The sequence below is a fragment of the Leuciscus leuciscus genome, assembly GCF_965113295.1.
Source record: "Leuciscus leuciscus genome assembly, chromosome: 13".
Lineage (NCBI taxonomy): Eukaryota > Metazoa > Chordata > Actinopteri > Cypriniformes > Leuciscidae > Leuciscus > Leuciscus leuciscus.
Window position 1 is genome coordinate 11,092,045 of NC_138737.1, and position 27,492 is coordinate 11,119,536.

At 38.2% G+C, this 27,492-nt stretch overlaps 1 protein-coding gene across 3 annotated transcripts in view; it reads right to left on the reverse strand.

Annotated features, from left to right (window-relative positions):
• The window catches only part of sema6bb (sema domain, transmembrane domain (TM), and cytoplasmic domain, (semaphorin) 6Bb), a 120,678-nt gene that overhangs the window by 39,241 nt on the left and 53,945 nt on the right, over positions 1 to 27,492 (reverse strand). For all 3 annotated transcript variants that reach the window (XM_082188476.1, XM_082188477.1, XM_082188475.1), the window contains 8 exons: positions 19,536 to 19,656; positions 18,188 to 18,302; positions 14,062 to 14,122; positions 13,912 to 13,974; positions 6,306 to 6,404; positions 3,880 to 3,970; positions 2,874 to 2,993; positions 1,191 to 1,279 (listed from right to left, as the gene is read on the reverse strand). In XM_082188476.1, the coding sequence (XP_082044602.1) occupies positions 1,191 to 1,279; positions 2,874 to 2,993; positions 3,880 to 3,970; positions 6,306 to 6,404; positions 13,912 to 13,974; positions 14,062 to 14,122; positions 18,188 to 18,302; positions 19,536 to 19,641 (744 nt within the window). In that variant the 5' untranslated portion in view covers positions 19,642 to 19,656. The remainder of the gene's footprint in view (positions 1 to 1,190; positions 1,280 to 2,873; positions 2,994 to 3,879; positions 3,971 to 6,305; positions 6,405 to 13,911; positions 13,975 to 14,061; positions 14,123 to 18,187; positions 18,303 to 19,535; positions 19,657 to 27,492) is intronic.

Here is a 27,492-nt window from a genome sequence, read left to right on the forward strand (position 1 = left end):
ATATGCGGTAAGGGTAAAGAGCTATAAAATTAATGTGAATATCATAGCCCAAATCCTTTGGTCTTGGGAGAATTTATACTCTCGTAAAAATAAAGGTTCCAAAAGGCAGGCCATAGAAGAACCATTTTGGGTTCCCCAAAGGACCTCTAATGGCGCTTTTCCACTGCATGGTACGGTACGGTTCGGTTCGGTACGGCACGCTTTGGCGCTTTTCCACTGCATGGTACGGTACGGCTCGGTTCAGTACGGCTCACTTATGACGCATTTCCACTGCATGGTACGGTACGGTACGGCTCGCTTCGGCTCGCTTTAAATGGTACCACCTCTATTGAGGTTCCAAGCGTACCGTACCGATACTAAAATGTGACGTGAAAACACTGCAGATCACTGATTGGTCAGACAGAATCATCACTACCAGCGTCATTGTATTTACAACCCGAGACACTAAACCCGCTAGATTTAAATAGCCAGTAGACAACAGCCAACGCTGTAGCGCCTGTTTTAAAAGTATTTGCTTAAAAAAAAAAAAAAAAGAGTATAAACTTAAAAAAAGAAATGGCTGAATCGTGGTCAGTGGACGAGGTGCAGACGTTCCTCTTGTTGGTTGCCGAGGAGCGGATGGGGAAACCCGGAATGAAAAATTCGCATTTAATATGATGTTGTAATGCCAGTAGAGACGGCAACTATAACGATCAGTCACACCCACTTTGAAGCGGTACTAACTGCAGTGGAAAAGCAACCGAGCTAAAGCGAACCGAACCGTGCCGTACCGAGCCGAGTCGTACCACGCAGTGGAAAAGCGAAGCGAGCCGAACCGTTCCGTGCCGAGTCGAACCGTACCGAGCCGAACCATGCAGTGGAAAAGCGCCATAAGTGAACAGTTCTTAAAATAATATTTTTTTTCTTAGAGTGAAGAACATAATAATCTAAAGAACCCTTTTTTCACTATAAATAACCTTTTGTGCAATGAAAAAGTCAAATGGATGTTAAAGGTTTTTCATAGAACCATAAATGCCAATAAATAATTTTTAATTTTACAAGTGAATTGAAATATATGCCTTCTGAGTGCAGACTGGCACTCTTTGGATGTCTTATGAAACTCTAGAAGAAACACATGTGAGAACATTGGGGACTTTTTCCTCATTATGAAACCTGAGAATAATGAGACTTGTGCTCTACCACCCGCTCACCTTCTCCAGGTAGTTGAACTCCATGGCCATCTCTCTGAAAAAGAAGTAGACATGCGGCCCCCATTCCACAGCATTCACAAAGTACGGCTCTGAAACAGACCGACCAGGACCAAACCATTAGTATTTCCTGTTCAGGACACTTTACTGCTCTCTCAGATCACATGGTTTTCAGAAGGGCTGATCTGACAGAACTACAGTGTTGAACTACAGGCTGCTTTCCAATAGGGCCATTAGCTCGTCAACGGACACACAAACCCAAAGGAGGAAAGTGAGGGCGTTTTGGGACAGGAAGTGACCCAGGACAGCAGGAGGGAGATTGAGTCAGGACACAGATGTGCTTTCTGCTGCATCAGTGAGAGATCACATCAGGCCACAGACCATCGGAGCAAAGGAAGATGGGAAGAAGGGGTGGATTTTGACACTGCAGCTGACTCAGATGTGGATTCTTAGAAAGCCTTATCGACCCTGACGTTAATGCTCCACTCCAAAAACTAATGAGATGTCTACCCCAGAATGCAATTGTGACAATCTCAGTGAAACATAAATCCAATTCATATTTTTGAAATATTAATATAATATAAATAAATATAATTTAATATATCACTGATCTGTTTTTATTGATACTTCACATTGTTAAATGACTGTACTGTATATAACAGCTCAAGCTAGAAACTCTACATAAAATAAACTCTACATGTAAAATAACTGCATAGTCCTCATTGTATAAATTAAATAAAGATTACTTTTTAAACCCTAAAACTCCTTATTAAACCTACAAAAGTTATTCAGACAAGGGCACTAAGTGATTATCTCTTTTTGCTTTTTTCTTTGATTAAAACTAACGACACAGACTGTAGAAGGGATATTGACTGCTGTCACTTTAAGACCTGATGCACATTTTTTATTTTATTTTTTATTTAACAGGGACAATGCACAATATATGTACTGTACCAGATTTATCTAAAAGCTAATTCCCATCTGCAGTCCCTGGGCAGGTGCCAATAGGGCCAACATGACGCTGATCTGACACGCGTACGATTTTCTCTCTTTACGTTTATTTGAGACTTTTTTTTAACCTCATTTAAGACTGTGCTTACAAGGATACTTAGAAAAACAAGCATTTTGTCATGATTTTGTGTGTTTTTATCCATTCAAACACGCTAAGATGCAAACGATAACCTCAAATCTGTACAATCCCACTGTCTGAGAAGCAGCTTTCTGTGTGTATTTTTCGGGTGTGTGTGTTCACATAGAGCTGCTTCTCAGACAGTGCGCCAGTAACGAACTGTGTTCTCTTGAGTTCTCGTGGAACCCAGATAGCATAATGATATACTGTAATCATATACTATCCTGCGTTGATTCGGTTTAAAGTTTTCAACATGTTAAACAGAAGAAGAAAAAAATTAACATGTTATTTTTGACAGCCCTAATATATACATATACAGTATATATATATATATATTTAAAATGGTCACTTGTGACCATTTCATGATAGTTAGCAGGCTGTTTTAGCAGGCAGTTGCCTATTAAGACAGTAGGCTAGGTTTTGGAGCAGTAAAGTACACTTAACTCTCTCTCACACACATTATACATACACAAACAGCATTAATATTACATCCATGTGCTGACACTAGTCTGCACGGCTTCCCCTTCCCGCCAACTAACGATTGACGTCTTCATTACCTCTAAACCATTTGGAGTCGTGTTTCACCGTGCGCAGGGCAGGATTGTCCCCCAGACTCCTGTAGATCACGGCATCAATGGCCAGAAAATCAGTCACTGTGGCAGTGTAGAGATTCCCCTCTGCAAAAACAGCACACAAACTATATAAAATATCTCTCTATAATAATATGTAGACAGAGATATATGTAGAGATAATATTATATAAAATATAATCTAATAATAATATATGAAGAGTTCAGATGCAAAAGCCTCTAAGTGCCATCTGAAATTTTCTTCTAGAATGATCATTTTTATCAAGCTCGTATATTTAAGTTCAATAATTTCAATGAAATGGCAATGCAAATTACCTATTAATTGTCATTTAAGTGAAATTACTGAACTTAAATATACAAGCTTTATAAAAATCATCATTCTAAAAGAAAATTTCAGATGGCACTTAGAGGCTTTTGCATCTGAACTCTTCATATATAACCTCTCTAAAAATTATCAATATAATAAAAATATAATATAATATAATATATACCTTTCCCCTTTTCCATCTAAAATATTCCCTTTGTGCATCAGAATAGATGTTTTATGCATCCGAGTTATGCACATTATGTGGTAAATTGATAAAACAACAGTTATTTTTAGTTGTTTAGCTTCCTTGCCTTCTCTGATGGATCAACACTGCCTTACAAACTAAAAATATGCTCTCAATATACTTTTGTCAGAGTAATGCATCTTCATATACTTGAAAAAATTTCATTTCCTTTAGGTTCGTCCAGGCAGGAAGCAGTAAAGCCATAATGTTGTGCAGGGAATGTGCTGGACAGCATATGTGCATGATTAGATTGAGAGATAGACATAAATATTGTTCATAGACCGGCATGTAATTAAGTTAAAGAATAACAGCAGGGACATCAGCATTACCGCACTGCTGTATATCTATATATAGTCCTGTAATATGCAGTCATGTTCACTGTGTTAATGCAGAAAGCAACAGAATATGCTGGCGGAGTCTCACCTGCATACAGGGCCACGTTGGCATGTTTCGGGTCATACGGGCTTCTAGCCATCCCACTGACGGATTCACCCACCATCTCAAGAGTGTCTCCCTGCACACACACACATAGAAAACACACTCCTTAATTAGAGACAAAAATGCCCAATGCGCAGAGAGTAAGTTAATAACTAACACTATCAAAATAAATTGTATCCTCCGAGATATAGAGTTGGATAATACAAAAGCAGAAAGAGAGAAATAGTATAAAGTGTAGGAATAACAGAAGCAGAGTTAAAACATATGCATAAAATTTAATTTCAAAAACATCCACAGGCAATTTATTGCACAATAACAGTTCAAGCTGAAAATTACTCTCAGGCCATTACAACTAACTATAAATAAACCTGTGCACTCTCTTTCTCTCTCTCTGTCTCTATCATACATTTCTGTCTCTAGAGAGCCTCTTAAACTCTTGACAGGTGTAATGTTGCATTACAGGTGTGCGATAATTCTTTTACTCAGATCTGTAACAGTGTGTTTCAGACCTGACAGACAGAGTTTCTTCATGTCCTCGAGAACTGCATACACAAAATTCTATCTTTCTGAATCCCTTGATGGAAATAGCGGCAGGTGGTTGTCAAGATCGGGGTGTCTGCAATTTTCCTCTTAAAGCAGTTTCTCAAATTGCTACTAAACAGAGAAATTACTTAACGGAGTGGCATGGATGCTATCAGCCTGTGGCACTGCTGAGGTGTTATGGAAGACCAGGATGCTTCAATAGCGGCCTTCGGCTCTTCTGCATTGTTCTTTCTCATGTCTCTCATCTTTCTCTTGGCAATGCCCCATAGATTCTCTATGGGCTTAAGGTCAGGCGAGTTGAGAATGAGAACGAAATGAGAATGAAAATTTGCTCTTATAAGAAAAGAGGACTTTGGTCCACCGTGCTTTATTAAGTCCAGAGTCAACGCAGCCGTCTACCAGGACATTTTAGAGCACTTCATGCTTCCTTCAGCAGACAAGCTTTATGGAGATGCTGACTTCATTTTCCAGCAGGACTTGGCACCTGCCCACACTGCCAAAAGAACCAAAACCTGGTTCAATTACCATGGGATTACTGTGCTTGATTGGCCAGCAAACTCACCTGACCTTAACCCCATAGAGAATCTATGGGGCATTGCCAAGAGAAAGATGAGAGACATGAGACAGAACAATGCAGAAGAGCTGAAGGCCGCTATTGAAGCATCCTGGTCTTCCATAACACCTCAGCAGTGCCACAGGCTGATAGCATCCATGCCACTCCGCATTGAGGCAGTAATTCATGCAAAAGGGCCCCAAACCAAGTACTGAGTACATATGCATGATTATACTTTTCATAGGGCTGACATTTCTGTATGTAAAATCCTTTTTTTTATTGATTTCATGTCATATCCTAATTTTCTGAGATTTTGAATTTGGGGGTTTCATAAGCTGTAAACCATAATCATCAAAATTATAACAAATAAAGGCTTGAAATATCTCACTTTGCATGTAATGAGTCTATATAATATATTAGTTTCACCTTTTAAGTTGAATTACTGAATGAACTTTTGCACGATATTCGAAAAAAATGGAATTTCACCTGTATATAAAAATTTCATTATTTTTGTATATTATATTATTCCAGGCTAGAATCCGGTAGAGTGGATGATTAGTAATTATGTGTTTTCCTTCTTTATCCAGCAAGTTGTATATTATTAGTGTGATTGGTTCAGAAGTCTGGCGCAGCATTTATGTTTCAAGTTGATGCCGCAGGTGGACCTGCAGCTAAGACCCTCCATTAATGTGACTCACGTACGCTGGGGGCGATAGAGTCACCGGCCAGATGGATGGAAGGCAACCAACACACACACACACACACACACACACACACACACACACAGTCACACAGAGTCTTGGATTCAAACAACGTGCCCATTGAGTGGCATTACCACAACCACGCACAGAAAACAACATCTAGACTGATTAATGACAGCTCTCTGCTCTTGAGGTCATCAGAAACAGCTTGCTGCTTCTGGGCATATTGACGGTCAGGCAGGTGGAAAAACAGAGTATAGACAAACGGCAGGGGGGATTCTTTTTTAGCTTGGGGGTTGTGAAGTGATTCCCATCCGGGTCAAAAATGCATAGCGACCCAATGAAGCCAGTCGTTTGGAACGATGCTGCAAGCAGTGCTCTGAAATGCACTGTGAAGTTTTGAAGTAAAAAAAGCAGTTAGTGAGAATGAAATAAAATATGTGTGAGAAATGTAATGGGCTGCAGAGAATAAAAAAAGTGCGAAAAATATAATGAGAAAATACAGACCCCAAAAACATTGACAAAACTTTGGGGTAATGAAAGCACAGAGGGTGTGGTGAGGTTCTGAAACAATACATTTTTGTGCAAGTGTGTTTCAAGTATGCAGTACTCACGGTATAATTGGCACATAAGGGATTGAAGGCGTTGGTCCCGCAGATAAACAATCCGCCCTGCCGACTGAGGAGAACCTTCATGTAGTTACGGCACTCATCCTTAAAAATAGAAGAAGAAAGTCATTTGTCTCCTAAATCAAACTCTCTTGAACAAATTCCCCCTCAGAATGACATCACATTTCTCAGCACTTTCAATTTTATTCCAAGGATTGTTTGCATCTGTACAAACAATTCACTTGGCAAACCAGAGGCACGCCACAGTGAGTCATTCGGTTAAACCTCGGTTCAATTGAACGCACATGTTTGAGCCCTGCACCTGTGAAGGGCTTTAAGAGATGTGAAATAGAGATGGATTATGTCATGCTCCCCCACGTGCCGCCCCCCACCGGTGTACCCCGCGTGTGCCCGCCAGTGTGGCACCATTTGATGGGCAGCAACCTGTGGGCACCGGGGCCTCATGATCACAGCAATCTGTTCTCGAATGAAGAGAGAGAGAGTGAGGACATGTGGAAGGAGCCGGAGGGGGAGAAGTGGGATTGAGTGTTATTCCAGATGCTCAGGTCCTCACAGGGTTCTTGTTTTTCAGTGGAGAAATGAAGAGAGAGAGAAATAGTACATGAGAAATCATTTTATTATTAAATGTATTTAATTGAATAACCTCAATTATTTAATTCAATATTTATGGCTCAACTCCAACTTTCTGAAACTAAACATGGACAAGACTGAAATCATTATTACTGGAGCCCCATCACTTATTAGCAAAATTCCTACTGACTTTGCCTGTGATATTGCTGTTACTCTGATCAAATCATCCAGTACTGCTAAAAATGTTGGTGTTATTTTTTTTTATTCCTCTCTCACTTTTGAAACTCATATCAACTCTGCATCTACTATGGAAGTCTCTCTCCTGCAATAATAATATTTCTGAATTCAAATCCCTACTCAAAACTCATTTGTTTTCTGAATGTTATCATTCTCAAGCTGTGTCCTGTATTTCTCTGTACATGATTATATGCTGATGTGTGCCACCCTGTCTATGTAATGCCCTTTTACTATCTTTGTATTATCCTTGCTTTATTATTCTATTTTTCTTCTTCACTGCGTACTATTGTCTTTCATTATTACCTGTTGTTTGTTATTATTACCTACACCAGGGCTATTCAAATAGATTCATTTGAGGGCCGGATTATCAAATCGGAAAGTTGAGGTGGGCCGGTGGGTTGGTTTTGGGGTTTAGCTTATTTATTGAAACATAACAGTTTTAATAAATAAGTTAAAGTAACCCTAAAAAAGTATTGCTTTTTTTTCATATTGTATCTACTTTGTTTAGCATCCTTGAGCAATGGAAAGGTGCTATATAAATAAAAATGACTTATTAATTTCTAATGTTACTTTGAATGGTTTTATTTGTTAATGTATTAAAAAATTAAAAAGTAATAATTGAAGCTGTACAAATTGTTTCGTTTATTTGCACTATTGTTTTTTTTTTACTTTATTTATTTTAATTATCATATTGCTTTATCAATACCAATTGTCATGCCAATAAAGGATGAGAATGAGTGCGAGGTGAGAGCAATACAGAAATGCCTAAAACTGTTGGCGATAGATCATGAACCTGCATAACAACTGATAACGGCACATTAAATCACATAAATGTCAGCCCACAATTCATTGCTATGAGCGTACCTGGCCTGTTATTAGTGCTTCTGTAAGACAGATGCTTTTTTTATCGTATTGGCATTGTGTGTAGGTGGTGTGGGTGCTGTGATGCAGATGTATCCTGTGTTTGTGTATTTGTATTTGAGTCTCTGTAGGACCAACGCACCAAGACCTTATAACTCTACTCATAAAACCGATTCGACAAACTCCTCCAAGAGTCCAAACACTTGGCACAGCTCCTGGTCTTCTAAGCGATAAAGCACATACCGCGAATAAACAACAACGGCCTTCTCGTCCTCCTCCAGCTCTTCAATCACCATCACCTGGTCTTTCCAATTTCATCCCCTCGTTTCATATTCAAAGAGGCCTGATTCATTTACACACTATTCATTAGTCCATTAGGAGGTTCTCTCTCTAGTGCTGGACGTCCTCTGCACCATCAACTGTCCTCTGCTCGGCGTTTCACAATAGCACTTTCCTCGTCCCTTTATTTTTCCTCTCCTACTACCAGTCCAATTATCCCTTTATCCTTCCTCTGTGTCCGTCTATAACCCACCCTTTCCACCCCAGCAGTATTTCTCTTCCAGACTGTTCTTGTCTCTGCTTTTTCAATTTTTTGTAATTTACTGTCAAGATTGTAGCACACACAAGCGCGCACGCGCACACACACAAAAGCAAAGACAAAACAAAAGTCAAGAAAAACATATGCTAATGATAGTAATAAAAAAAATCATGTACAAAAAAAATGAAAATGAAAATTGAGCATAAATTCACACAGACACACGAGCAGCAAAAAGAAAATTGTATATATATATAGACAATGGTAAGAAAATAACCATGTTCAACATACGGCATTAAGTAAAAAAAAAAAAAAAATCGATTAAAATAAAAACAAGGTTATTTAATTCAATTGAATGAACTCTTAAATATGTTCTTAACGATATTTAATATGGTTTATAAGGGTGTGCAGCTTGAAAAAAATTACAAAAAAAAAACAACTGCATTACTGCCCTCCCCCAGTAATATATTTAATCCTTTTCTACTAAAGTGGAAAAAAGTAGAATGAGGTCTGAAAGGTTTTTTGTATTTCTGTAAACTTGTCACAGTGAAGGAGGTGAAGGTCTCTGTCTTAACCTCTCTGTCTTTACCTCTCTGTTTCGATCTCAAGTCAGGTCTGTTTCATAAAAAAAGAAAAAGAAAAAAGTCTTCTCCTCTCTTCGACTTTCTACCTTGTACCTGCATGCCATATTTCTTCAGCTTACAGGGCCTTGACTATCCCTGCAAATTCTCACTGTTGGTGTCAAGTACTAAATTATTTATACCGGGTCCTAGATAAGTTTACCACCCAAGCTTGTGTGAGAGACAGCCTCAGTAAAAGGGCGTTGTCTTTCTGGCAGATGTTTTTTTCTAACAGATGCTGAGCTGAAGCTGAGCAAGTGAATTCCTCCTTTCTCTTCCTCTCTGTGAGTCTCTAGACATGACATCTACACCAACACCGCACATCTGTGCAAAGTACTCCCTACATTCCAAGATCACTGATATCTTTATATCTAAACACTTTCTTTCAAAATGCAGTCCCACAATAACATCATAAACCATCCACAGACTGACAGAGCCTCATAATATTTCCAAAGCATGACGTCAGTATGAGATTAAAGCTTAAAAATATTTTTAACTGCCAGTTTCATTTTAATATTACTTGTATACTATTATAGTATTTATTAACATTTTGAATTAGCTTTGTTTTCTGTTTTATTTGATCTTTATTTCAATTAATGGAAACGTTTTTATTAGTTTTAGTTAATAACAAAACTGTCAACTGTTACAAGCAATGAACAACATAACATTGTCGATCGCTTTATTTCTATTTTTGAGGATAAAGCTCATTTGTTTTTGCTCAATGCTCAATTTTGAGCATCACAAATGATGGCTGGAAATGAAAGACTTCAGTTTGCTTTGTCACGGCAAATCACTTTCACCGTGAACGTCGATTGACTGAATGGAGACTGCACAATTCTGCACATCATTATCAACTACGAGCGTAACTCATCTCACGGGTGTCCACTTAACCACTTTAGACACTGTTCCTCATAATAAAAGGGTCATATTTACAATAAGCAAAGCCAACTCTCAGAAGTTTCCATTATATGCTCAGCTGAGTCTGTTTCACCAACCATGATAGAAGAGGGAATAATGCAGGAAAGAGCACAAATCTCCCTCTTTCCCATGGCAATATTGTCATTCTAGAATTCTCTAATTGCAGTGACAGCAGCCTCGGTCAGACAGTGACCACATTAACAGCAGGGGCTAAATTAGTGCAAATCTGCCAGGGAACACAGAGTAGGGTGTTGTGTTTGTGTAGGATGTGTATGTTAGCTAGAAAAAGGATTGACTAAGAAAGAAAGAAAGAAAGAGATGGACAAAAAGTGAGGAGGAAATGATTGGAGTTTTGTGTATGTGAGAGAGAGGGATTGTGTGTATTTGTGTTTTTGTTCTAGGGCTAATCCACGCCCCCTCACACACTTTGATGCTGATGGCTGGTGAACACACCATGGGCTAACACCAACATTGAGAGCAGTGGCTCATTTATATTGAGAATATTCAAATGCAACTTGAATTTAGATGAAGAATGAATTTAGGTTCAAAACAACAGACTCAGATTCAGAATCCAGATTCAGAGCGGTTCTTTTAGACTTACAATTCAGATTCAGAATTCATATTACATTAAGAACTGTTCACTTCTATATACAGTCTATCTATTTTTATATTCAGAATTCCTATTCAGTTTGGATCCTTTGGAGTGGTTCTTTTAGATTTTTTAGATACAGAATTTATATTATGTTTCGAATTGTTCACTTCTATATAAAGTCAGTCCATATTCAGATTCAGAATTCAGATTCAGTTTGGATCATTTGGATTCAGAAATCGGATTCTGAGTGATTATTTTACACATACATACAGAGAATATACTGCAGATTTAAAGTGTTTCACTTGGGTTCTTTGTAGATTTTCAATTCAGATTCAGAGTGGTTCTTTAATATTCAGCACATCCATGCAGGTGTCTGTAATTGGAAGTGCAGTGAGCTGCATCAGCACATTATCTGTAAAACAATCTGTCTAAGTGTTGTCAATCATAATGTGTCTAGAATTGGCATAGAATTTATTTTCTGCATGCACTGGCTGCACCCCAGCTGCCTTGCTGCTGGAACCAGCTCCAGAGCCCGTGTGTGTGTGTGTGTGTGTGTGTGTGTGTGTGTGCGTCTGCATGTGCGCGAGAGAGAACATAGTTGCTTTTGACACTTGCAGTGAGAGAAGAGACTGCATCTGCATTCATCTGAGATTCAAAATGGCCTCCTGCAGATCCAGATGAAAGGGGCAGAGATGGGGAGATTGAATTTCCCTCCCAATTACAGCGTGTGGCCTCTTAGATCAGCCGTGCAGAAACATTTAATTACCAAAACCAATTACCCTAGTGGCAAATGTATCACAGTGAAAAATGCAAGGACTCACACATGAGGACTAGAGGATGCTGTATATGGGTGTACAGCGAGTGTTTGTGCAGACGTGTGTGTGTGTGTGTGTGTGTGTGTGTGTGTGTGTGTGTGTGTGTGTGTGTGTGTATCAGTGTCCACTCAGCGTGAGATCTTGGGCTCTGTTTAAGAGCTTGTCACGTCTCGTTCATCTCTGCATGACCTCTCATGTTTGGAGACTTAATAACTCTAAGAGGGCAATTCTCTCTCTTCTTCCCCTTCCACTTTCTCTTGCCCTTAATCCCTCTCCTTTATCTTTTAGCCAACTCACTTTTTAAAAGGAGAAGTTCACGCCCCAAAATTAAAATTATGTCATGATTTACTCATTCCAAATGTCATCCAATGTCATTATACGGACCATCTATGAGAATTTTCTTTTAGAATCTTCACACAGAAAATAATTACCAAAAAATCTGCTGTATATGACTCGGGCACTATTTTCCAAGTCTATTTCCAAGCATGTTTGTAGCTTTGTGTGACAAACACACTAAAATTTGAGTTTAAATTAAGTTATTCATTGTTCAGCCCCTTCAGTGAACTATTCATTCAATAACTGCTGTGATCAAATCATTGAATTACTTGAACTTCAGAATCGAATCAATGAACAAATCGTCCTTTGCTTGTTTTGTACCAATATACCAGCTGATACATTTTATAAATCTGTCTATACAATTTATCCACAACCCAATGACTCCACATTGACCTCTCAGAGCGCAAACCCAAATTAATGTTACAAAACTGTATGGCAACAAAAACAACAACAATGAACAGAATACAAACAAACAAAGCAAGACATGAGTGCTTGAGTGGTTCACATACTGTAGATTCAGAGTCCAGATTTAAAGTGATTCTTTTACATTTACAATTAGTGTTTTTTTGGATTCAGGTTCAGAGTGGCTCACATCTATACATATTATATCTCTTCTCAATTTTTTAGATTTAGAATTAAGAATCAGAGTGGCTCATTTAGATTATAGATGCAAGAACTTACAGAAGTAAAAATTCAGAATCAGAATTCAGGTTCAGAATGGTTCGCTAAGATTCAGAATCTATATTCTGAATGGATTTGTTTGCGAACTGGACTGATTTGATCATGAAACGATCAGCGCCACAATCTCACTGATTCAATGATCCAGTCACAGTGGTTTACAGCTCATTGTAGAGGAGAATTGTATCATGTGCTTCAGATACTTGGAATATAATGCACAAGTCATATGGACTACTTCCATGTTGTTGTTGTTTTTTTGGTAAATGTTGAAGCTTAGCAGCCATGGTCACTACAAACTACTGTCACTGCATGAAAAAAATATCTTTAAAGTGAATCATACATATTTGAAACAACACATGGGTGAGTAAATGATGACAGAATGTTAATTTTTAGGTGAACCATCCTTTACCATCTTTCCTGTCCACTCTCTCTCTTACTGACCCCTTCACTCTCTCACTCCTCATCTATGTTGGTCTTTCTAACCATCCCTAGGGCAGACAGGTGGGAGAGTTGTTCGCTTTCTCTCTCTGTTCCTTTGTATGTCTCATCTCACTTGCTCTCTGCTGTGCTATTGTCTTATGCTCTCTCACCCAGATTCAATGTCAGGTGTCATTTTCAGTGTTAAATAAGTCATTTTCTCTCTTTTTCTCTCTTTTATCGCCTGGAGGGGATTAAGTCATCCTTCACTCTTCCCACACAGACACCTTTCAATAAAAACTCCCTTTCACTCTCATTGAAGTCAGACAAAATACCCAGCATTCCAGAAGACGAAGCAGAAAGGGTGTGTGAAAGGAAGATATCTGCAGTGGTCATGCGTGGGCAGCTGTGGGGACCGCTGGCAGCTTTTGACACCCTCTCTATTTTGCAGACAGCACAGAAAGAAAAAAAAACTGATTTCCTGAAAATTTGCCACAGGCAGCTCTTGTGATGGCACCTTAGAGTGTGAGCAGGGGCACACATAATGTGACTCGCACATATACAAGCATTTAACATGAATAAATGTGTGTTGTTGTTTAACAGTGTTTTGTGGATGTAAGTGTGTTTGTGTGGGTCAGGTTTTGCCTCCATTGCAGGGACCAGCCAATGTTGGTTCTACAATGAATAGCTCAAAAAGCATATTAAATGATGTCTGAGTGTGAGTTAAATGATTTCTCCACTCTTTGACCTTGTGGGGAAATGTTTTGGTCCCCATGAGGAAAACAGCTTGTAAATCATACTAAATTATGTTTTTGTATGTTTAAATGTATAAATGCAGAAAGTAGGTTAGGGGATAGAATATAAAGTTTGTACAGTATAAAAATAATTATGTCTATGTAAAGTCCCGTAAAACATGAGAAAACAACGTGTGTGTCTCTGTGTGTGTGTGCGCATGCGCATTTATACAAATATATACATTTAAATAAATAAATGTGTGAGAATATCCACTCACCTCATGTTTTCCCTTCATTCTACAGATTCTGATGTCATTTTTGTTGGATTCCCATGTCCTCTTCTGTAACAGAGGGAACGTCAGTAATGAGAGACTGTTCATTTCCAGCACAAAGTATGTTTATATGTGTGTGTGCGTTTCTGTTCTCACCTTGCTGTAAAACATCTCTTCTCCCACCACGTTGTCCAGCTCCACTCGGAAAAGGTCATCTCTGACACAAGCACAGTGAGAGAGAAAGAGCGAGAGACCGTGAACCACCACATAGTAGTGACACAACACAGCAAAACAATCCTTTTCTTAATCAGAAATGTCAAAATTAAGATCAAACAATTTTTTTTGCAGTGAACAAATATCTGAAATCCAAAGTCGTCGACCTCACACACTGAGGCATAATGTGTATTCTTCAAATGTTTAACAAATTGATATTACATTCTTGTTCCTACATAAATTCCCCCAGATCCGCCGTCTCAGTGCAAACACTCAGTTAAACGATTCACCACAGCCCGTCCTACATAATCACGATTCTTTGCATTATGATATGCCTGATTTCCCCTCCATAATTCATAACCCACCCCCACACTACATGCATGTTGCATGCAGCTTCTCATCTTGAACACAGCATCCAGTGCTTTAGAACTTCCTGCAACCACTTTAATCATATTTCTATAACCTTGTGGCGTCTATTAAAGTTTCCATGAATCTGATGTCTTTTAATCATGGCGTGTTTGGTGTTATAGAGTATCCTGGTTTGTGCCTGAATATTGATCAAGGACTAAGAGCTGCTGTGCGGCCCGATGAGAGAGCACTGGAGAATTTTTAAATCGTGAGAATCCCTCTCTTTTTTTCCTTCTGAAATGTTGTAATCTGTGAATTTGCCAAGCTCACAGACCAGCCCATGTTCTTGCAGTAGTATTGATCTTATCTTTCACAGACTTCCATCTGCATCACTGCTCTGTGGACACATCAACAAAAATGGAGTATGTATGTGTGTGTTTGTGTGTTCTTGAAGAGAGTCTGATGAGATGGTCTATAAATTATTCAATCCCTTGGTGTGGTTTGTTAAAATGAATCCCCCTTGGCCATTCCCTCTCTGAGCAGGGCGGCCCCTAAGTGCCCTGGTTAAAATTATCATACACTTACACAATGCTTGCCTTATTTAGAGAGCACAAACTTTAAGCAGACACAATAATAATTCAAGCAGTAAAGCAAAGCTGGAGGTCTGTTTGGAGTTCAACAGTCTTGTCACATTTACATGAACATAAAAACAGGCTTTATAGTTACACAAGGTTACCAAAAACACAGATGGTTTGGTCAAGACATGCAGACCATTGGCAAGAATAGGACACATTTGTACCTTTTCTGTTCTCTGTCTCTTTCTTTATCTTGTATACAAACTTTACTTTTTATCTTCTTTCAAAATGTCATCATGTAACAACTTGCATAGTGTGCAATGGAGATAAATAACAGGGTCTCCATCTAAATATTGTAATGTGAACTTAAAAATGCTAGAGCAGGCAGCAAACAGGGTACATAATTGTAATTGGAAGGAAGTAGAATTAAAATTCAAAACTAGCAATGTATGTCCAGACAAACTTTGATTGTTGGCTTAAAGCCTTGGTTTAATGGTTTTGAAAAGGTTTTGGATGGATGGATTCCAATTCATTTTAAATTTACACTTATGAATTGGGAAGGGAGACAATTCTTCAATTCTGAATTTTGCACAACCCTAGCAATAAACTTATTAACAACTCAGAACTTTCCAAGTTTTTACTTTTAAAGAGATCAGAACTGCAATTTTTACCTGGCAGATCTAGTTCCTTTTCTTACCCTCTATCTCTTTTTAGCTTTCCATATGTGATTTTCTCTCACTCTATCTATCTTTCTCTTTCTGGTAGATTGTCTGAATGATGGAGTGCATTTATCCACCTTTACTGTATTATTACACTACATTACATTTATGCATTTGGCAGACACTTATCCAAAGCGACTTACATTGCATTCATTGTATATTTAATCAGTTCATGCAGGACTGCTTGAGAGATGTATTATGCAGTACTGTTGGGGTACAATATGCCCTCCCTCATTCAGTGCTTCAAATTAATGACCATACTGACGGGCAGAAAGGGGCCTGAGAGATGCAGGATGTCTCATGGGGGGGCTGACTATATTTAACATATAGGAGACAGCTAAAAAGTAAGTGTATCTGTAAATTTGCAGTGCTTCGGGAGAAGCGGGAGGTCTCACACCGTTCGTCCCATGCCCTACGGCATCTGTGAGGCAGCCCGGATGGCAGCTGAGTCCTTGATTTCTCTGCACCAGTAGAGGCTGTACGTCAGTCAGGCTGTTTCCATGACCTCAGAGGTCAGCCGGAACCTGTCCCGCACCGTTAATGACAGGTTCGAGGGTAGAATGTGTTGAGTTTCACTCCTGAGCTTAATTGAAAGACTTGACCTCTCGATGAGGTCAAACACAACGAGGTGGCTGAGGCTTGATTTAATGTGACTTAACCAGGTCGCCGCTGGCAATATTAGTCACCCTCCTCTAGTTACTCGGCACATTAATTATGTATACAGATCACAAAAAAAAACACCTCATTTGTCTTATAGGTGTATTTATTTATGGCTTGGTCTGAATTTTTCCCCCAAGTCTGAGGCTAGATTGCAGTCGCTTGCGTTGAAGTCGAGAAATTTCTGGCGGAAACCAAGTGTATTTAAAAAAATACTTCAGTCCTCTCATCCCTGACCAGGTGTTGCAAGGTAATACTGTGAAGAGGCTGAGAGGCTGGTCGCTTTCTTGGGGCACGTTCTTGAGCGGTTATGCTAATGCTAACAGGATTTAACCCATCTGCACCCCTTATCACACTTGAGCACACCGTTTCAGACTTTATTAAGTCAATCCAGGCTGTCTATATCCTTGACTTGAAACTTCACTGACTCTCTCTCCCTCTCCTCTATACAGTATTGCCTCCTTTTTATTTCACTCGATGTTGCCGTTGTTATTGAATGCTCCCTCTTGAGTCATCGGCTAAATAAATCTTCTTTTCCACAGAGGTCATTTTCTGTTGGCTACGGCAAACACCTCCATTTACTTCAGACACTGATAGGTACATACGGTTTGCTGACTGCACACAGCGGGGCTTGAATTTCATCGAATTACGCCGGCCACAGTGGCACCACATCGGAAAGCGTATACGAAACAGTTGTTGAGCTTCTATAGGCCAAAGACTTCTGGCCTTTTTTATGAGAGCTTCTAGTCTGGGCATCTTAAGTCATATGGCGCTTTGTGATATATTTATTTTTGAGGTTTAATTTTTGACACGGTCGAGCGGGCAGGTCATTTCCTGACACGGTATGAGAGACTTTATTAGAGTACGACGCCTCCCCCGCCGGACCCCTACAAATTTCGGTAACTATCACCATATGTTTGAACTCTCCCAATGAACGTGCCAGCCATTTTTGGGAAGCATGCTGCAAAAATTCACAAAAACAGCTTATTTTTCTAAAGCACCAAACCTAATGAAGTTTTATTTTTGTTTATCCATTCCAGTCCCCCGGCTCTTGTGAGGTAGGCAAAAAAAATGCAAGAAAGCAAAAACATAATTGACCCCGTGACCTCTTTAAAGCCCAACACTGGCCTAAAATCCTAAAAACACTACAAGTGTCCAAAATTTACTTTTATAAGTTATAACCCAATACCACCACAACAAGAAACACAGCATGCTTCTTAAAGGGACAGTTCAGTCATTCCAAACCTGTATGATTTTTTTTCTGAGGCTCACACAAGCTATTTTGAAATAGATATGATAAGTTAAATTATTACTTGAAATGTTCAAACAACTATGATTTTATAATATAAAACAAAACCATATAGAATTAATTAATATGTGAATTAAAAATTAAACAAAAATGGACATTATCACAAAAAACTAAGATATTTTATCCATACATTGAAAGTCAATGGAGTAAAAAAAAAAAAAAAAAAAAAAGTTCTTTTGTGTTCTACAGAAGAAATAAAGCCATAAAGGTTTGAAACTACACAAAGTAAATGCTGGCAGAATGTAAATTTTTGAGTAAATTATCCCTTTAAATAGCTTTTAAAACGGTTTAATTGCTATCTACAAGAAGCAGCAATTCAGACTCTTGATCTCAAAAGAGACTGTTTTTGTATGTCACATAATTTACTTAAACACACATCTCCATGCAGATAATTACAGATGCCGTTGTAACAATAATTACAGGGTACGCCCATGCTAATCAGCATTATTTCACACCCTTACCTGGCTCCGATGTAAAGGGTACGGTTGACCTGCAGAATCCTCTGAATGTGTAAGGGCTCCTGTCTGAGAGATGAGCGATGGGGTCGTCCAAGAAACACAGGATGCCTTCTTACCACTAAAGGAAAACAAGGTGGAAGAGACAGTGAATGATAAAGAGAAAGGGTTGACAGAGGGTTGTATCATCTTTTCATTGCACTTATGGGTGTGGGAGAGGTGATCCGTTAAGCCGAGAGGCGTTCCATCACTTGCGAGTCACTCTTGAGATAAAAATGTTGACAGCTGCTTGTGATTGCTCTCTATTCTTTACAGATAAACTCTGTCCTCATATGTTTGGCTTAGTCAAGTAGTGTTGTTACCAGTGGTGTAACATGTAGAAAAAAAAAGAACTACTTATCCAGAAACCTGTTAACTGAAATATTTAAACAAATTAATCAAACAATGATTAATATCTGGTTTTATATTTGAAAGAATGAGTATTCCTTGAATAAGGAAAGCATCAAGGCAAGATTAGGGATAAAAAAGAAAAGTAAAATAATGAAAAAATATAAACAAACTAACATAAAATTGGCATTATTAGCATGTCATTATTCTTTACATGAAAATATATTGCTGCCTTTATCTTTCAGAAATTATCCTGAAACCTTAAATTGTTACTTGAAATGTTTAAACTTTAAATTCATCAAAAAACTATATGATTTTATAGTTGTTTGATACTTTAATGCAGTTGTATCCGGAAGAAGGAAAGCATCAAGGCAAGATCAGGGATAAAATAAAACGAAATAAATCTAATATTTAATGAAAAAGTACTTAATTGTAATGAAAAATAATAAAACAACAAACCCTTAACTGTTAATTGTTTCTTTACATGAAAAGATATATAGCTAAATTTATCTTTTAGGACTTTTAGAAAGAGGGTACATCAAGTTCTCGATCATAAAGGTGCGGCCACATTTATCATTGCTTGCTGAAATTCACAGGCGAAATCCAGAATTTCCCAAAATAATACATCATAGTAATGAAGTACAATTACTTTAGTACTTTACACCCCTGTTTGTTTCTCTTGTCCTGTATCTTTTCCTCTCTCATGTGATAAGACCCTCCCTGGAGCTACTCGCAGCTCCTTGACTCTTTCTTCTTTCTTCATCATTACAACCCCCCTTGCTTTTCTCATCTTTCACCTTAGACAGACCTGAATGAGTTAAGCTGGGATGCATGGAATCAATATTATCGATCTGTGATCAATCACATGCCTGCTCTGCATAAGAAAGTGAAAGCTGAGAGCCTGACAGCACAGACGGGGTCCAACCCTGATCCTGACTGACTGCATGTGAAATGGAGACATCGTTACCTTCAGTAGGGATGAAGTTCAGAGGTCCCGGTTCCTCTGGGAAGACCGCACACACCAACCGAAGGAGCCAGAAGAGCCCGATGAAAGGTTTGGCCACAGTCGTCATGGTAGTGCTCCGGCACTATGAAAAGAACATGCAGAAAAGAGTCAGGTGAGGTGGCAATCTAGCAAGATTTCTAGTTACATTCACTTTGTGAACAAAACTACCACTCTAATAGACTCTAAAGCATCTCTATCATCACCCCAGAGATTAAGATCAGCAATTAAGTCATCCACCAATAGAATTCGTGTCAGTCAGCCCTAATGGTCCATTCGATGTGGTGTGTCACAGAACTGTCATCAAAGACACGGGACCCAGGACTGAACTGCCTGGACGTCTAACAAAAGGGCTTCACACTGAGCCAGAAATGGGGAGGGGGTCAAAGCATGTGTGAGTGAGTGGCTCTGTTTAAAAACCTAGAGCTGCCCCGCTGTCTACTGCCTACATAGGCAGAATCTTAACCGAAATGGACATTGAAATGAATGATTTGCAATGCTCTACATAGGAAGTATCCTGTAGGGATTTTGTTGTGAAAGAGTTATAAGCCTTGAACCAAATCAACCAGCTACGAGGTGAATCAACACATTACTAACTTTGATTTGAAGAAAAAAAGTATTTGAAAATGTAATAAAAAAAAAGGTAAAACACTGGGCACTTAACAACTTTAAAAAGGGACAGAACTAGAATGCCATGAAACAGTGCGAATGACAATCTAATTAAAAATGATAAAACTATAAATGCTAAAGTGTTCTTTTAGCATGAATTGCTTGTCAAGATTATTTGATTGGTGGAGAAGAATCATGGGTAATGTAGTTTTTCACCAAGAATTCCGCTGTTAAACATGATTTTTGGAAAAAAACTTTCAATAAAGCTGACTGATGGGTTCCAAAAAACAAAAAAAACATTGATAAACAACCTTGTAGCTCACAGTAGTTTTGTTTTTAAATGTTTATAAATTATTGTTCAAAATCAGTTCTCATATTGAGGCAATGAATGGGATTTTTACTTCTGGAACCCGACTGTTGCACACTATTAAGTTTGGTGTTACCACATGTTGTTAAGCTAACAATGACATACCGTCATCTAATAATCATAAAAATATACAATAGACACAAATAATTAATTTAACTATAATCCTATTTTTCATTCAGCGCTGAGAAGTGTCAATAAAAACAATCTACATTACTTCACTGTGACCATCATCTTGAATGTTTCTTCACCTGCCAAAGTGCATTCTGGGATTGTGATGCCACATTTACATTTATGCATTTGGCAGACGCTTTTATCTACTGCATTGAAAGCACATATTTTTTAAATCAGTTCAACTTAGATTTTGGCCAGAACAAACTTATTATTTTAAGGCTCACATATAACATACTGTAGTCACTACGTTTTTTTTCTCTATTACAAAGCTTGTGTGTGCCTGCATATGTGCGCACTTGAAAATATAACCACAAGTAGAGATGGACTTTTAAATTGGATCCCTTAAAACAAAATATTTTATCAGATCTTCTGCCCTCTTGAAAAAAGGTGGCAGAAATAGAGAAGATGTGATGGAAACACAAATGTCACTCAAATTAAAGTGCAATACAATATATGTGGAAAATTACCTCTGCACTTCAGAGAGGCACAGAGAAGCTCTAGAGAACTCTCTCAATAGTATTTTCTGTAATAGTCTAACATAAAGGTACTGTCTGAAAAGGGGATTTCAGTGGACAGATGATACATGCATGATTGTGTGTATATCGTTTACTGGTTTGAAAGAAACCAACGGTAGTTTAATAGCTAAAAAAACATACGTAAGATTGATGTATCTAGTCAATATACACTTCAATTGTCCACCAAGAAAAATGGCGTCAAATTCTCATGTTGTTCCAATGCCTTTCCTTCTTCTGTGAAACACAAGAGAGGGTATTATAAAGAATGTCTTCATTGTTTTTGTCCACACAAAAAAATAAGTCTCAAATGATGTCCACCTCATCACTGGAAACCATTGACTTTCACTGTTTGGTGGTGGTGGGGGTCTTCTTTTGTGTTTCAATGAAGAAAGAGTTTCATTGACTGAAACGACATGAGGCTGAACAAATAATGAGAGAATTGTAATTTTTTGGGTAAAATAGCCCCTTCAAATTTCAATAATTATCTTTTTGGCTTGATTAAGTCAGAAGGAGCAGATTAAAATGGAAGAGTTCAAGAAAACTGAACAACTTCACAGAAAATAACAGAAAGCCATGATAAAGAGAACATAAAGGGCCAATAATGGGGGAAAAAAATGAATTTATGAAAAGACACAGCATGCTTTTCATACCTAATGAATGTACTGTTCAATGAACTGTTGTATTTGAACAAAAGAATGTCTGGAAAACCTGGGAAATTACAACTCCAATTGTCTGCACAACACATTTCTGATATATTTTCCACAGTGGTCAGTGGTTTCAATAGCATGAAACTCAATATAAGAATGAATAAGTGCTCAGCTATCCCTCGCCTTGAGTGTTAACAAGCTGACAACATTTGCTTTGAAACTTTAGTGGAAATGCTGTTTGTTACAGTCACAGTGCAAACATAAACAAATCAGTGTCAGTTGAGCTTTTCGCCACCGCAGCGCTAAGACGACACGCACATGTATTAATATCTGACAGCCTCAATTTCTTTATTCAAAAAAACCCTTCTCATTTTCCTGTGGCTAAGCACCAATTGAGTTACACAATGCAAAACTGCCAGCTCTCATTTGTCAAAGTGTGGCCTTGCTGTCCAAAACGCACACATGTACATGTACACACACAACTACATCCATTGTGGGTCTATTTCTATAGTGAAGCGACTTGTGACGTTTTATCAGGGCTAACTATCTTTCCAGGACATTTCTAGAATTCCTCCTATTGAAGTCTGAACAAGGCCGCCCCACACACTAATAGTTCAACACCCAATGCAGCAAATTATGCTCAACAATAGGCTTACATGAAGGAGAAGAAAAAGAGAAAATGAAAAGAGGCCAATTGGGAAATGAAGGCAGACAGAACAGGATAGCTAAAACTAGAAGACGCTGCCATAAGTTGGTATCAGTGATTCTATTGTCTTGCTACAATTAATCATTTACGAGTATGCGCCAGGCCTCACGCATTTAATTAGCATAATTCGAGCTATAGAGTTTCAGGGGACAGCAAACTAAACAGATGCGGAGGGGGTGAAGTAAATACAAGCTTGGATATAACTTACACCATCCTACTTTTAATTATGGCAAATGTTTTGTGGCAGAGTTCATTTCAATTTCAGTAGCAATCCTTACAATTAGGAATGTGAAGGTGAATTATTTCCCCATACTGATTTTGCCATTTTACCACAGGTTCAAGTCGGTCATGCAAATTCACAGTGCTGAACAACAGAAAGATGCTTGGTTTAAAAATGACTTTTGTGTGAACTATACTTCACACAATCACACCTTTGACAGTCATAGACAAAGGACCCTTTTTGCCCATTAAATTTATTCTTTCAAGGACTTGTGAAACACTGATTGTGCTTCTAAAAAGAACTGACTCATAAGAATCATTAGTTCAGGAATCAGACTGCACTGGCTGCGCTGTATGTGTTTGATTCACTAAAAAGAATTGACTCATAAGATCCATTAGTTCAGGAATCAGACTGCACTGGCTGTGCTGTGTGTTTGATTCACTAAAAAGAATTGACTCATAAGAGTCATTAGTTCGGGAATGGGATCCGGTCGCAATGTATGTGCTTGATTCACAAAAAATAATTGATTCATAAGATCCATTAGTTTAGGAATCAGACTGCACTGGCTGTGCTGTATGTGTTTGATTCATTAAAAAGAATTGACTCATAAGAGTCATTAGTTCAGGAATGAGATCCGGTCGCAATGTATGTGTTTGATTCACTAAAAAGGAATGACTCGTAAGAGTCATTAGTTCAGGAATGAGATAAACCGGTCACACGGTATGTATGTGTTTGATTCACTAAAAAGAACCAGCTCGAAATAGTCTTTTGTTAATGAATCAGACTACAATGATTGTGTATGTTTTGCGCAAAAATCGTTATCAGAACCAAATGGCCTGGGAAGATTGCCATTGTTAAGCCAGCAAGTAGTCCAGATCCAAACACATGCCATTAGCTGAGCCAGTTGACACTTCAGAGAGCTCAATCAAACATAGCAATGTTTAAAAACCCACAGCACCAGTGTTTACTTTCTTAGGAAAACCGACATACAAAAAAACCCTAACTTTTAGTAATTAGAAAGACTAACACTGAAAAAAAATATACACATCACTTATAATTAATATTTGGCTCAACCAACAACAATAGGATTCACATGCCTCTGAGCTTCCCGTCAATGTAATTACTAACGTTTGAGAAGGTAATTATTTGAATGGGGTCATTAAGATACCTTGAGAGGAGCACGAATGGGGCGGCATTATCTCTGACCGACCATTGAGAAGCTGTTACTCAAGATAACAAAATCACTTAGCTAATCAATAATAGCACGGTAGCATAGGCTGCTTAATGAACTCTGATCTACTGCCAATAGTCTGAGGAATGATTGGTCAATTGAGACCAGAGAACGAAAAAAACAGTGGACGTGACAACTCAAAGCTGGAGATCATGAGTAGAATGAATAACTGCCTACTGGAAAGCAGGTCTCCATGCTAATGTCAAGCTGCATCCTGGGAATTTCAAGGACGTTAAACCTGGTTAAAATTCAAATATATTGTGTGTGAATAAGATTATTATGAGCCCTATCCTCTGCCTTTAGAAGGCATAATGTTCTGATGATATGTATTCTGGGTAAAAGAAGAAAGGCACTGATTTCATTAAGGACCCCTGAGGGATTTGAACACGATAAATCATCTAAGGATTTCATAGCAAACTTCATTTATGTGTGTCCCAGATAAAATACTGATAATGAGTGTAGAGAATGGCATTAATGAGAAAAGTGATCAGTAATAAAGGGCTGAATTAACGCATACATTATCAGACCAACACGATCAGAGAGAACAGAAATTAAACCACTATCTGACAATTGCTTCTAATTTGTGAATTTGAAGGTAAAGAATGTCTTGATACATTTAAACAGCTACAGCAGATCATAATCTATAATGAATCGATTCACTTACACAAGGCCTCTACAGAGAGCATATTTTCATGCAACAGCAACAGAACATTTGTTATGGGAGACTGCTTCACGGCCTGGCATTGACCTTTCATAAAACTCACAGTGTGACCTCATGTTATCAGATTTGCCTTAAAGGCTCCAGGATGCAAACCATGTTGATCCACCAAAGTCAACAAAAAATGTTGGGATCGCAATAAAGTTTTCTATAATAATCAGCCATTTTGCTATCATTTTGCTGCCAGTTTATCACAAATTATTTATGATGTGCAAAGCCAAGCAAAGCAGGTTTATTTATATAGCACATTTCATTCAAAATTGTAATTCAAAGTGCTTTAAATAAAAATGATTTAAAAAAAATCTAAATACTCATAACAGATAAAAAAAAAAGGTGGGGAAAAAGCAATTTGGAAATAGTATCGGAAGATGAAAGCTGAATATGCAAAGAGGCCAAAAAAATGTCTGGAATGCTTTCAAAGCAGTGAAACCGGAAGAACCCGGAGCCAAGATGAGGCTGATTCCTTTCCTGAACATACCCTAAAATCCTGCTCTAGTGACCCGAGACTGCTAACCTCCGTCTCTGACCCCTGGGGGAATGGGCCAAGCCAACCAAAACCATATCAGAGCCCGGCAGCCTCGGTCTGGATTGCCATTTATTATTTACTGCCCTCTGTTTCTGGATAGCATGACGTCTAATTCACTCTCCCATTCTGCCACAACCGTTTTAATAGGTTGTTTTCCAGACACAGTCAAAGCCCCGAAGCCATTTATCAGGGCAGTTTAAAGCAGCCCAGTGACTCCAGCACTGATTTTTTTGCATGGAGGAAGAAACATGAAATTAAAGATCTACTTAATGGTCTGTGCACGTCAAAGAGCTAGTCTCACATTATAAAGATGCACGGCATCATTCCATAAGTCCTGACAGGGAAGAGAGATGCTCCAGCTCCACATGGATTTTACCATGGAGCAGTAATCCTGATTCTGAATTGATGAAGTGTGGCGTCAGGTTGAACCAGCGGAGCACCACCTTCTCATGCAGAGACACCCTGAGCTATTTTTCACTCGCTGCAGACACGAAAAACAGCCAGACAAATACAGCAATCTACAAAAAAGGGATGAATCAGGCTGTTGCTTCACTTTTGCACACACACACACACACACACACACACACACACACACACACACACACACATCAGGAAAAGGGGAGAACCATAGACAGATGCTGCTTAACAGCTTTGGCGAAAATATATGAGAGCTAAATGAACAAACTGTGCGTAAGCTAACAGCAGGGGAAATTGGCTTTTCTCTCAGGCAGCATTCCAAGAAGGTGGAATCGTCTTTCACCATTAAAACCACAGGTTTCATCTGAGCTCTATTCACTTATACAGACTATTGGTTAATCAGTACTAACAAGTGATGCAAAATACAGCATACCGTTGTGGTTAACCCCAGGTTAGTTCTCGATACCCCAACAGTATCACACTACACCACTTTATGGTATTTTTATGGGGTGTATCATGTGAAAGTCAGATTTTTTAATGTTTTTGAAAGAAGTCTCTCTTGCTCAGCAAAACTGCATTTATTTAATAAAAAAAAAACTGTAAAAATAAAATAAAAAAGAATGAAATTTACAATAAGTTTTATATTTTCATTTATTTCATTTTCATATTTTTCATAGCAAAAGTTTCTTCATTTTTTCTTCTCTCTTTCTAATTTATGTGTTATGGTGTTTTTGTGATGAGTTATTTTGTTATTATTTGTTTTTTTTGTGACGCAGTGGCTATATTTTTGATCCCAAGACAAATTTCCCTCTGGGACAATAAAGTATAACCTTAACTACAATGAAGAGACACTGATGCATTCTAGATTTCAAAAAGGATGCAAAAAGCATGATAAAAGGGGTCCATATGACTTGTGAACCATATTCCTTGCATTTTCTTTTAATTTGATTCTTTAGAAATCTAATTCTAATATGCTGATTTGTTGCTCAAACATTTCTCATTATTATCAAATTTGTAATCAATGTCTTTGCTGCTTAATATGTTTGTAGAAAGCATGATTCAATTATTTAAAGAATCCCGAAAAAATTAAAGTTAAAAAGACTTTTGTAACATTAAAAATGTCTTTACTGTCACTTTTGATAAATTCAATGCATCCTTGCTGAATAAAAGTATTAATTCATTAAAAAAGAAATCTTACTGACCATAAACTTTAAAATCAAACACTGATATTGCTATATGAATTGATGAAAGATGAACGATCTGAAACGAGGGACAAACTATTGAATGTGTGTTCTTACATATCTTACAAAGTATTGTGACTCTATTCAAGAACATTTCAGTCTAGATACTGAATAAAGGGAGTCGACGGGTCCTGTGTTTTAAGTCACCTAAAGGACAGTCCAACAAGACTTTAAAATAGAGCTTTTAATGGGCAAATATCATCATAAACACATCAGAGGCAGTAGAGCAGACTGTGGCGAGGTTGACCCCCTCACCCGGCTGAAGGCTTCATGCGCTGTAAATCAACTAACGGACAAAATGAAAACAACTCTACGTCGTTAAAAGAAGGAAAAAAGACTGCTGAAAGATTAAAGCTACCCCATCCATCATATACATCGCCGTAAAAACGAGCGAAGCACAAACAGGGAGGCGATAATCCACTGCACAGTCATAAATAAAATGAAAAAGTTCAGGCTAATGACTAAAAAGACTTGCAAGGATCACAAAGGTTTCCCGGGTTGACAAGCTTTAGAGACTCCCACGAGGCTATGTATTACCTAACAAAAATACCCT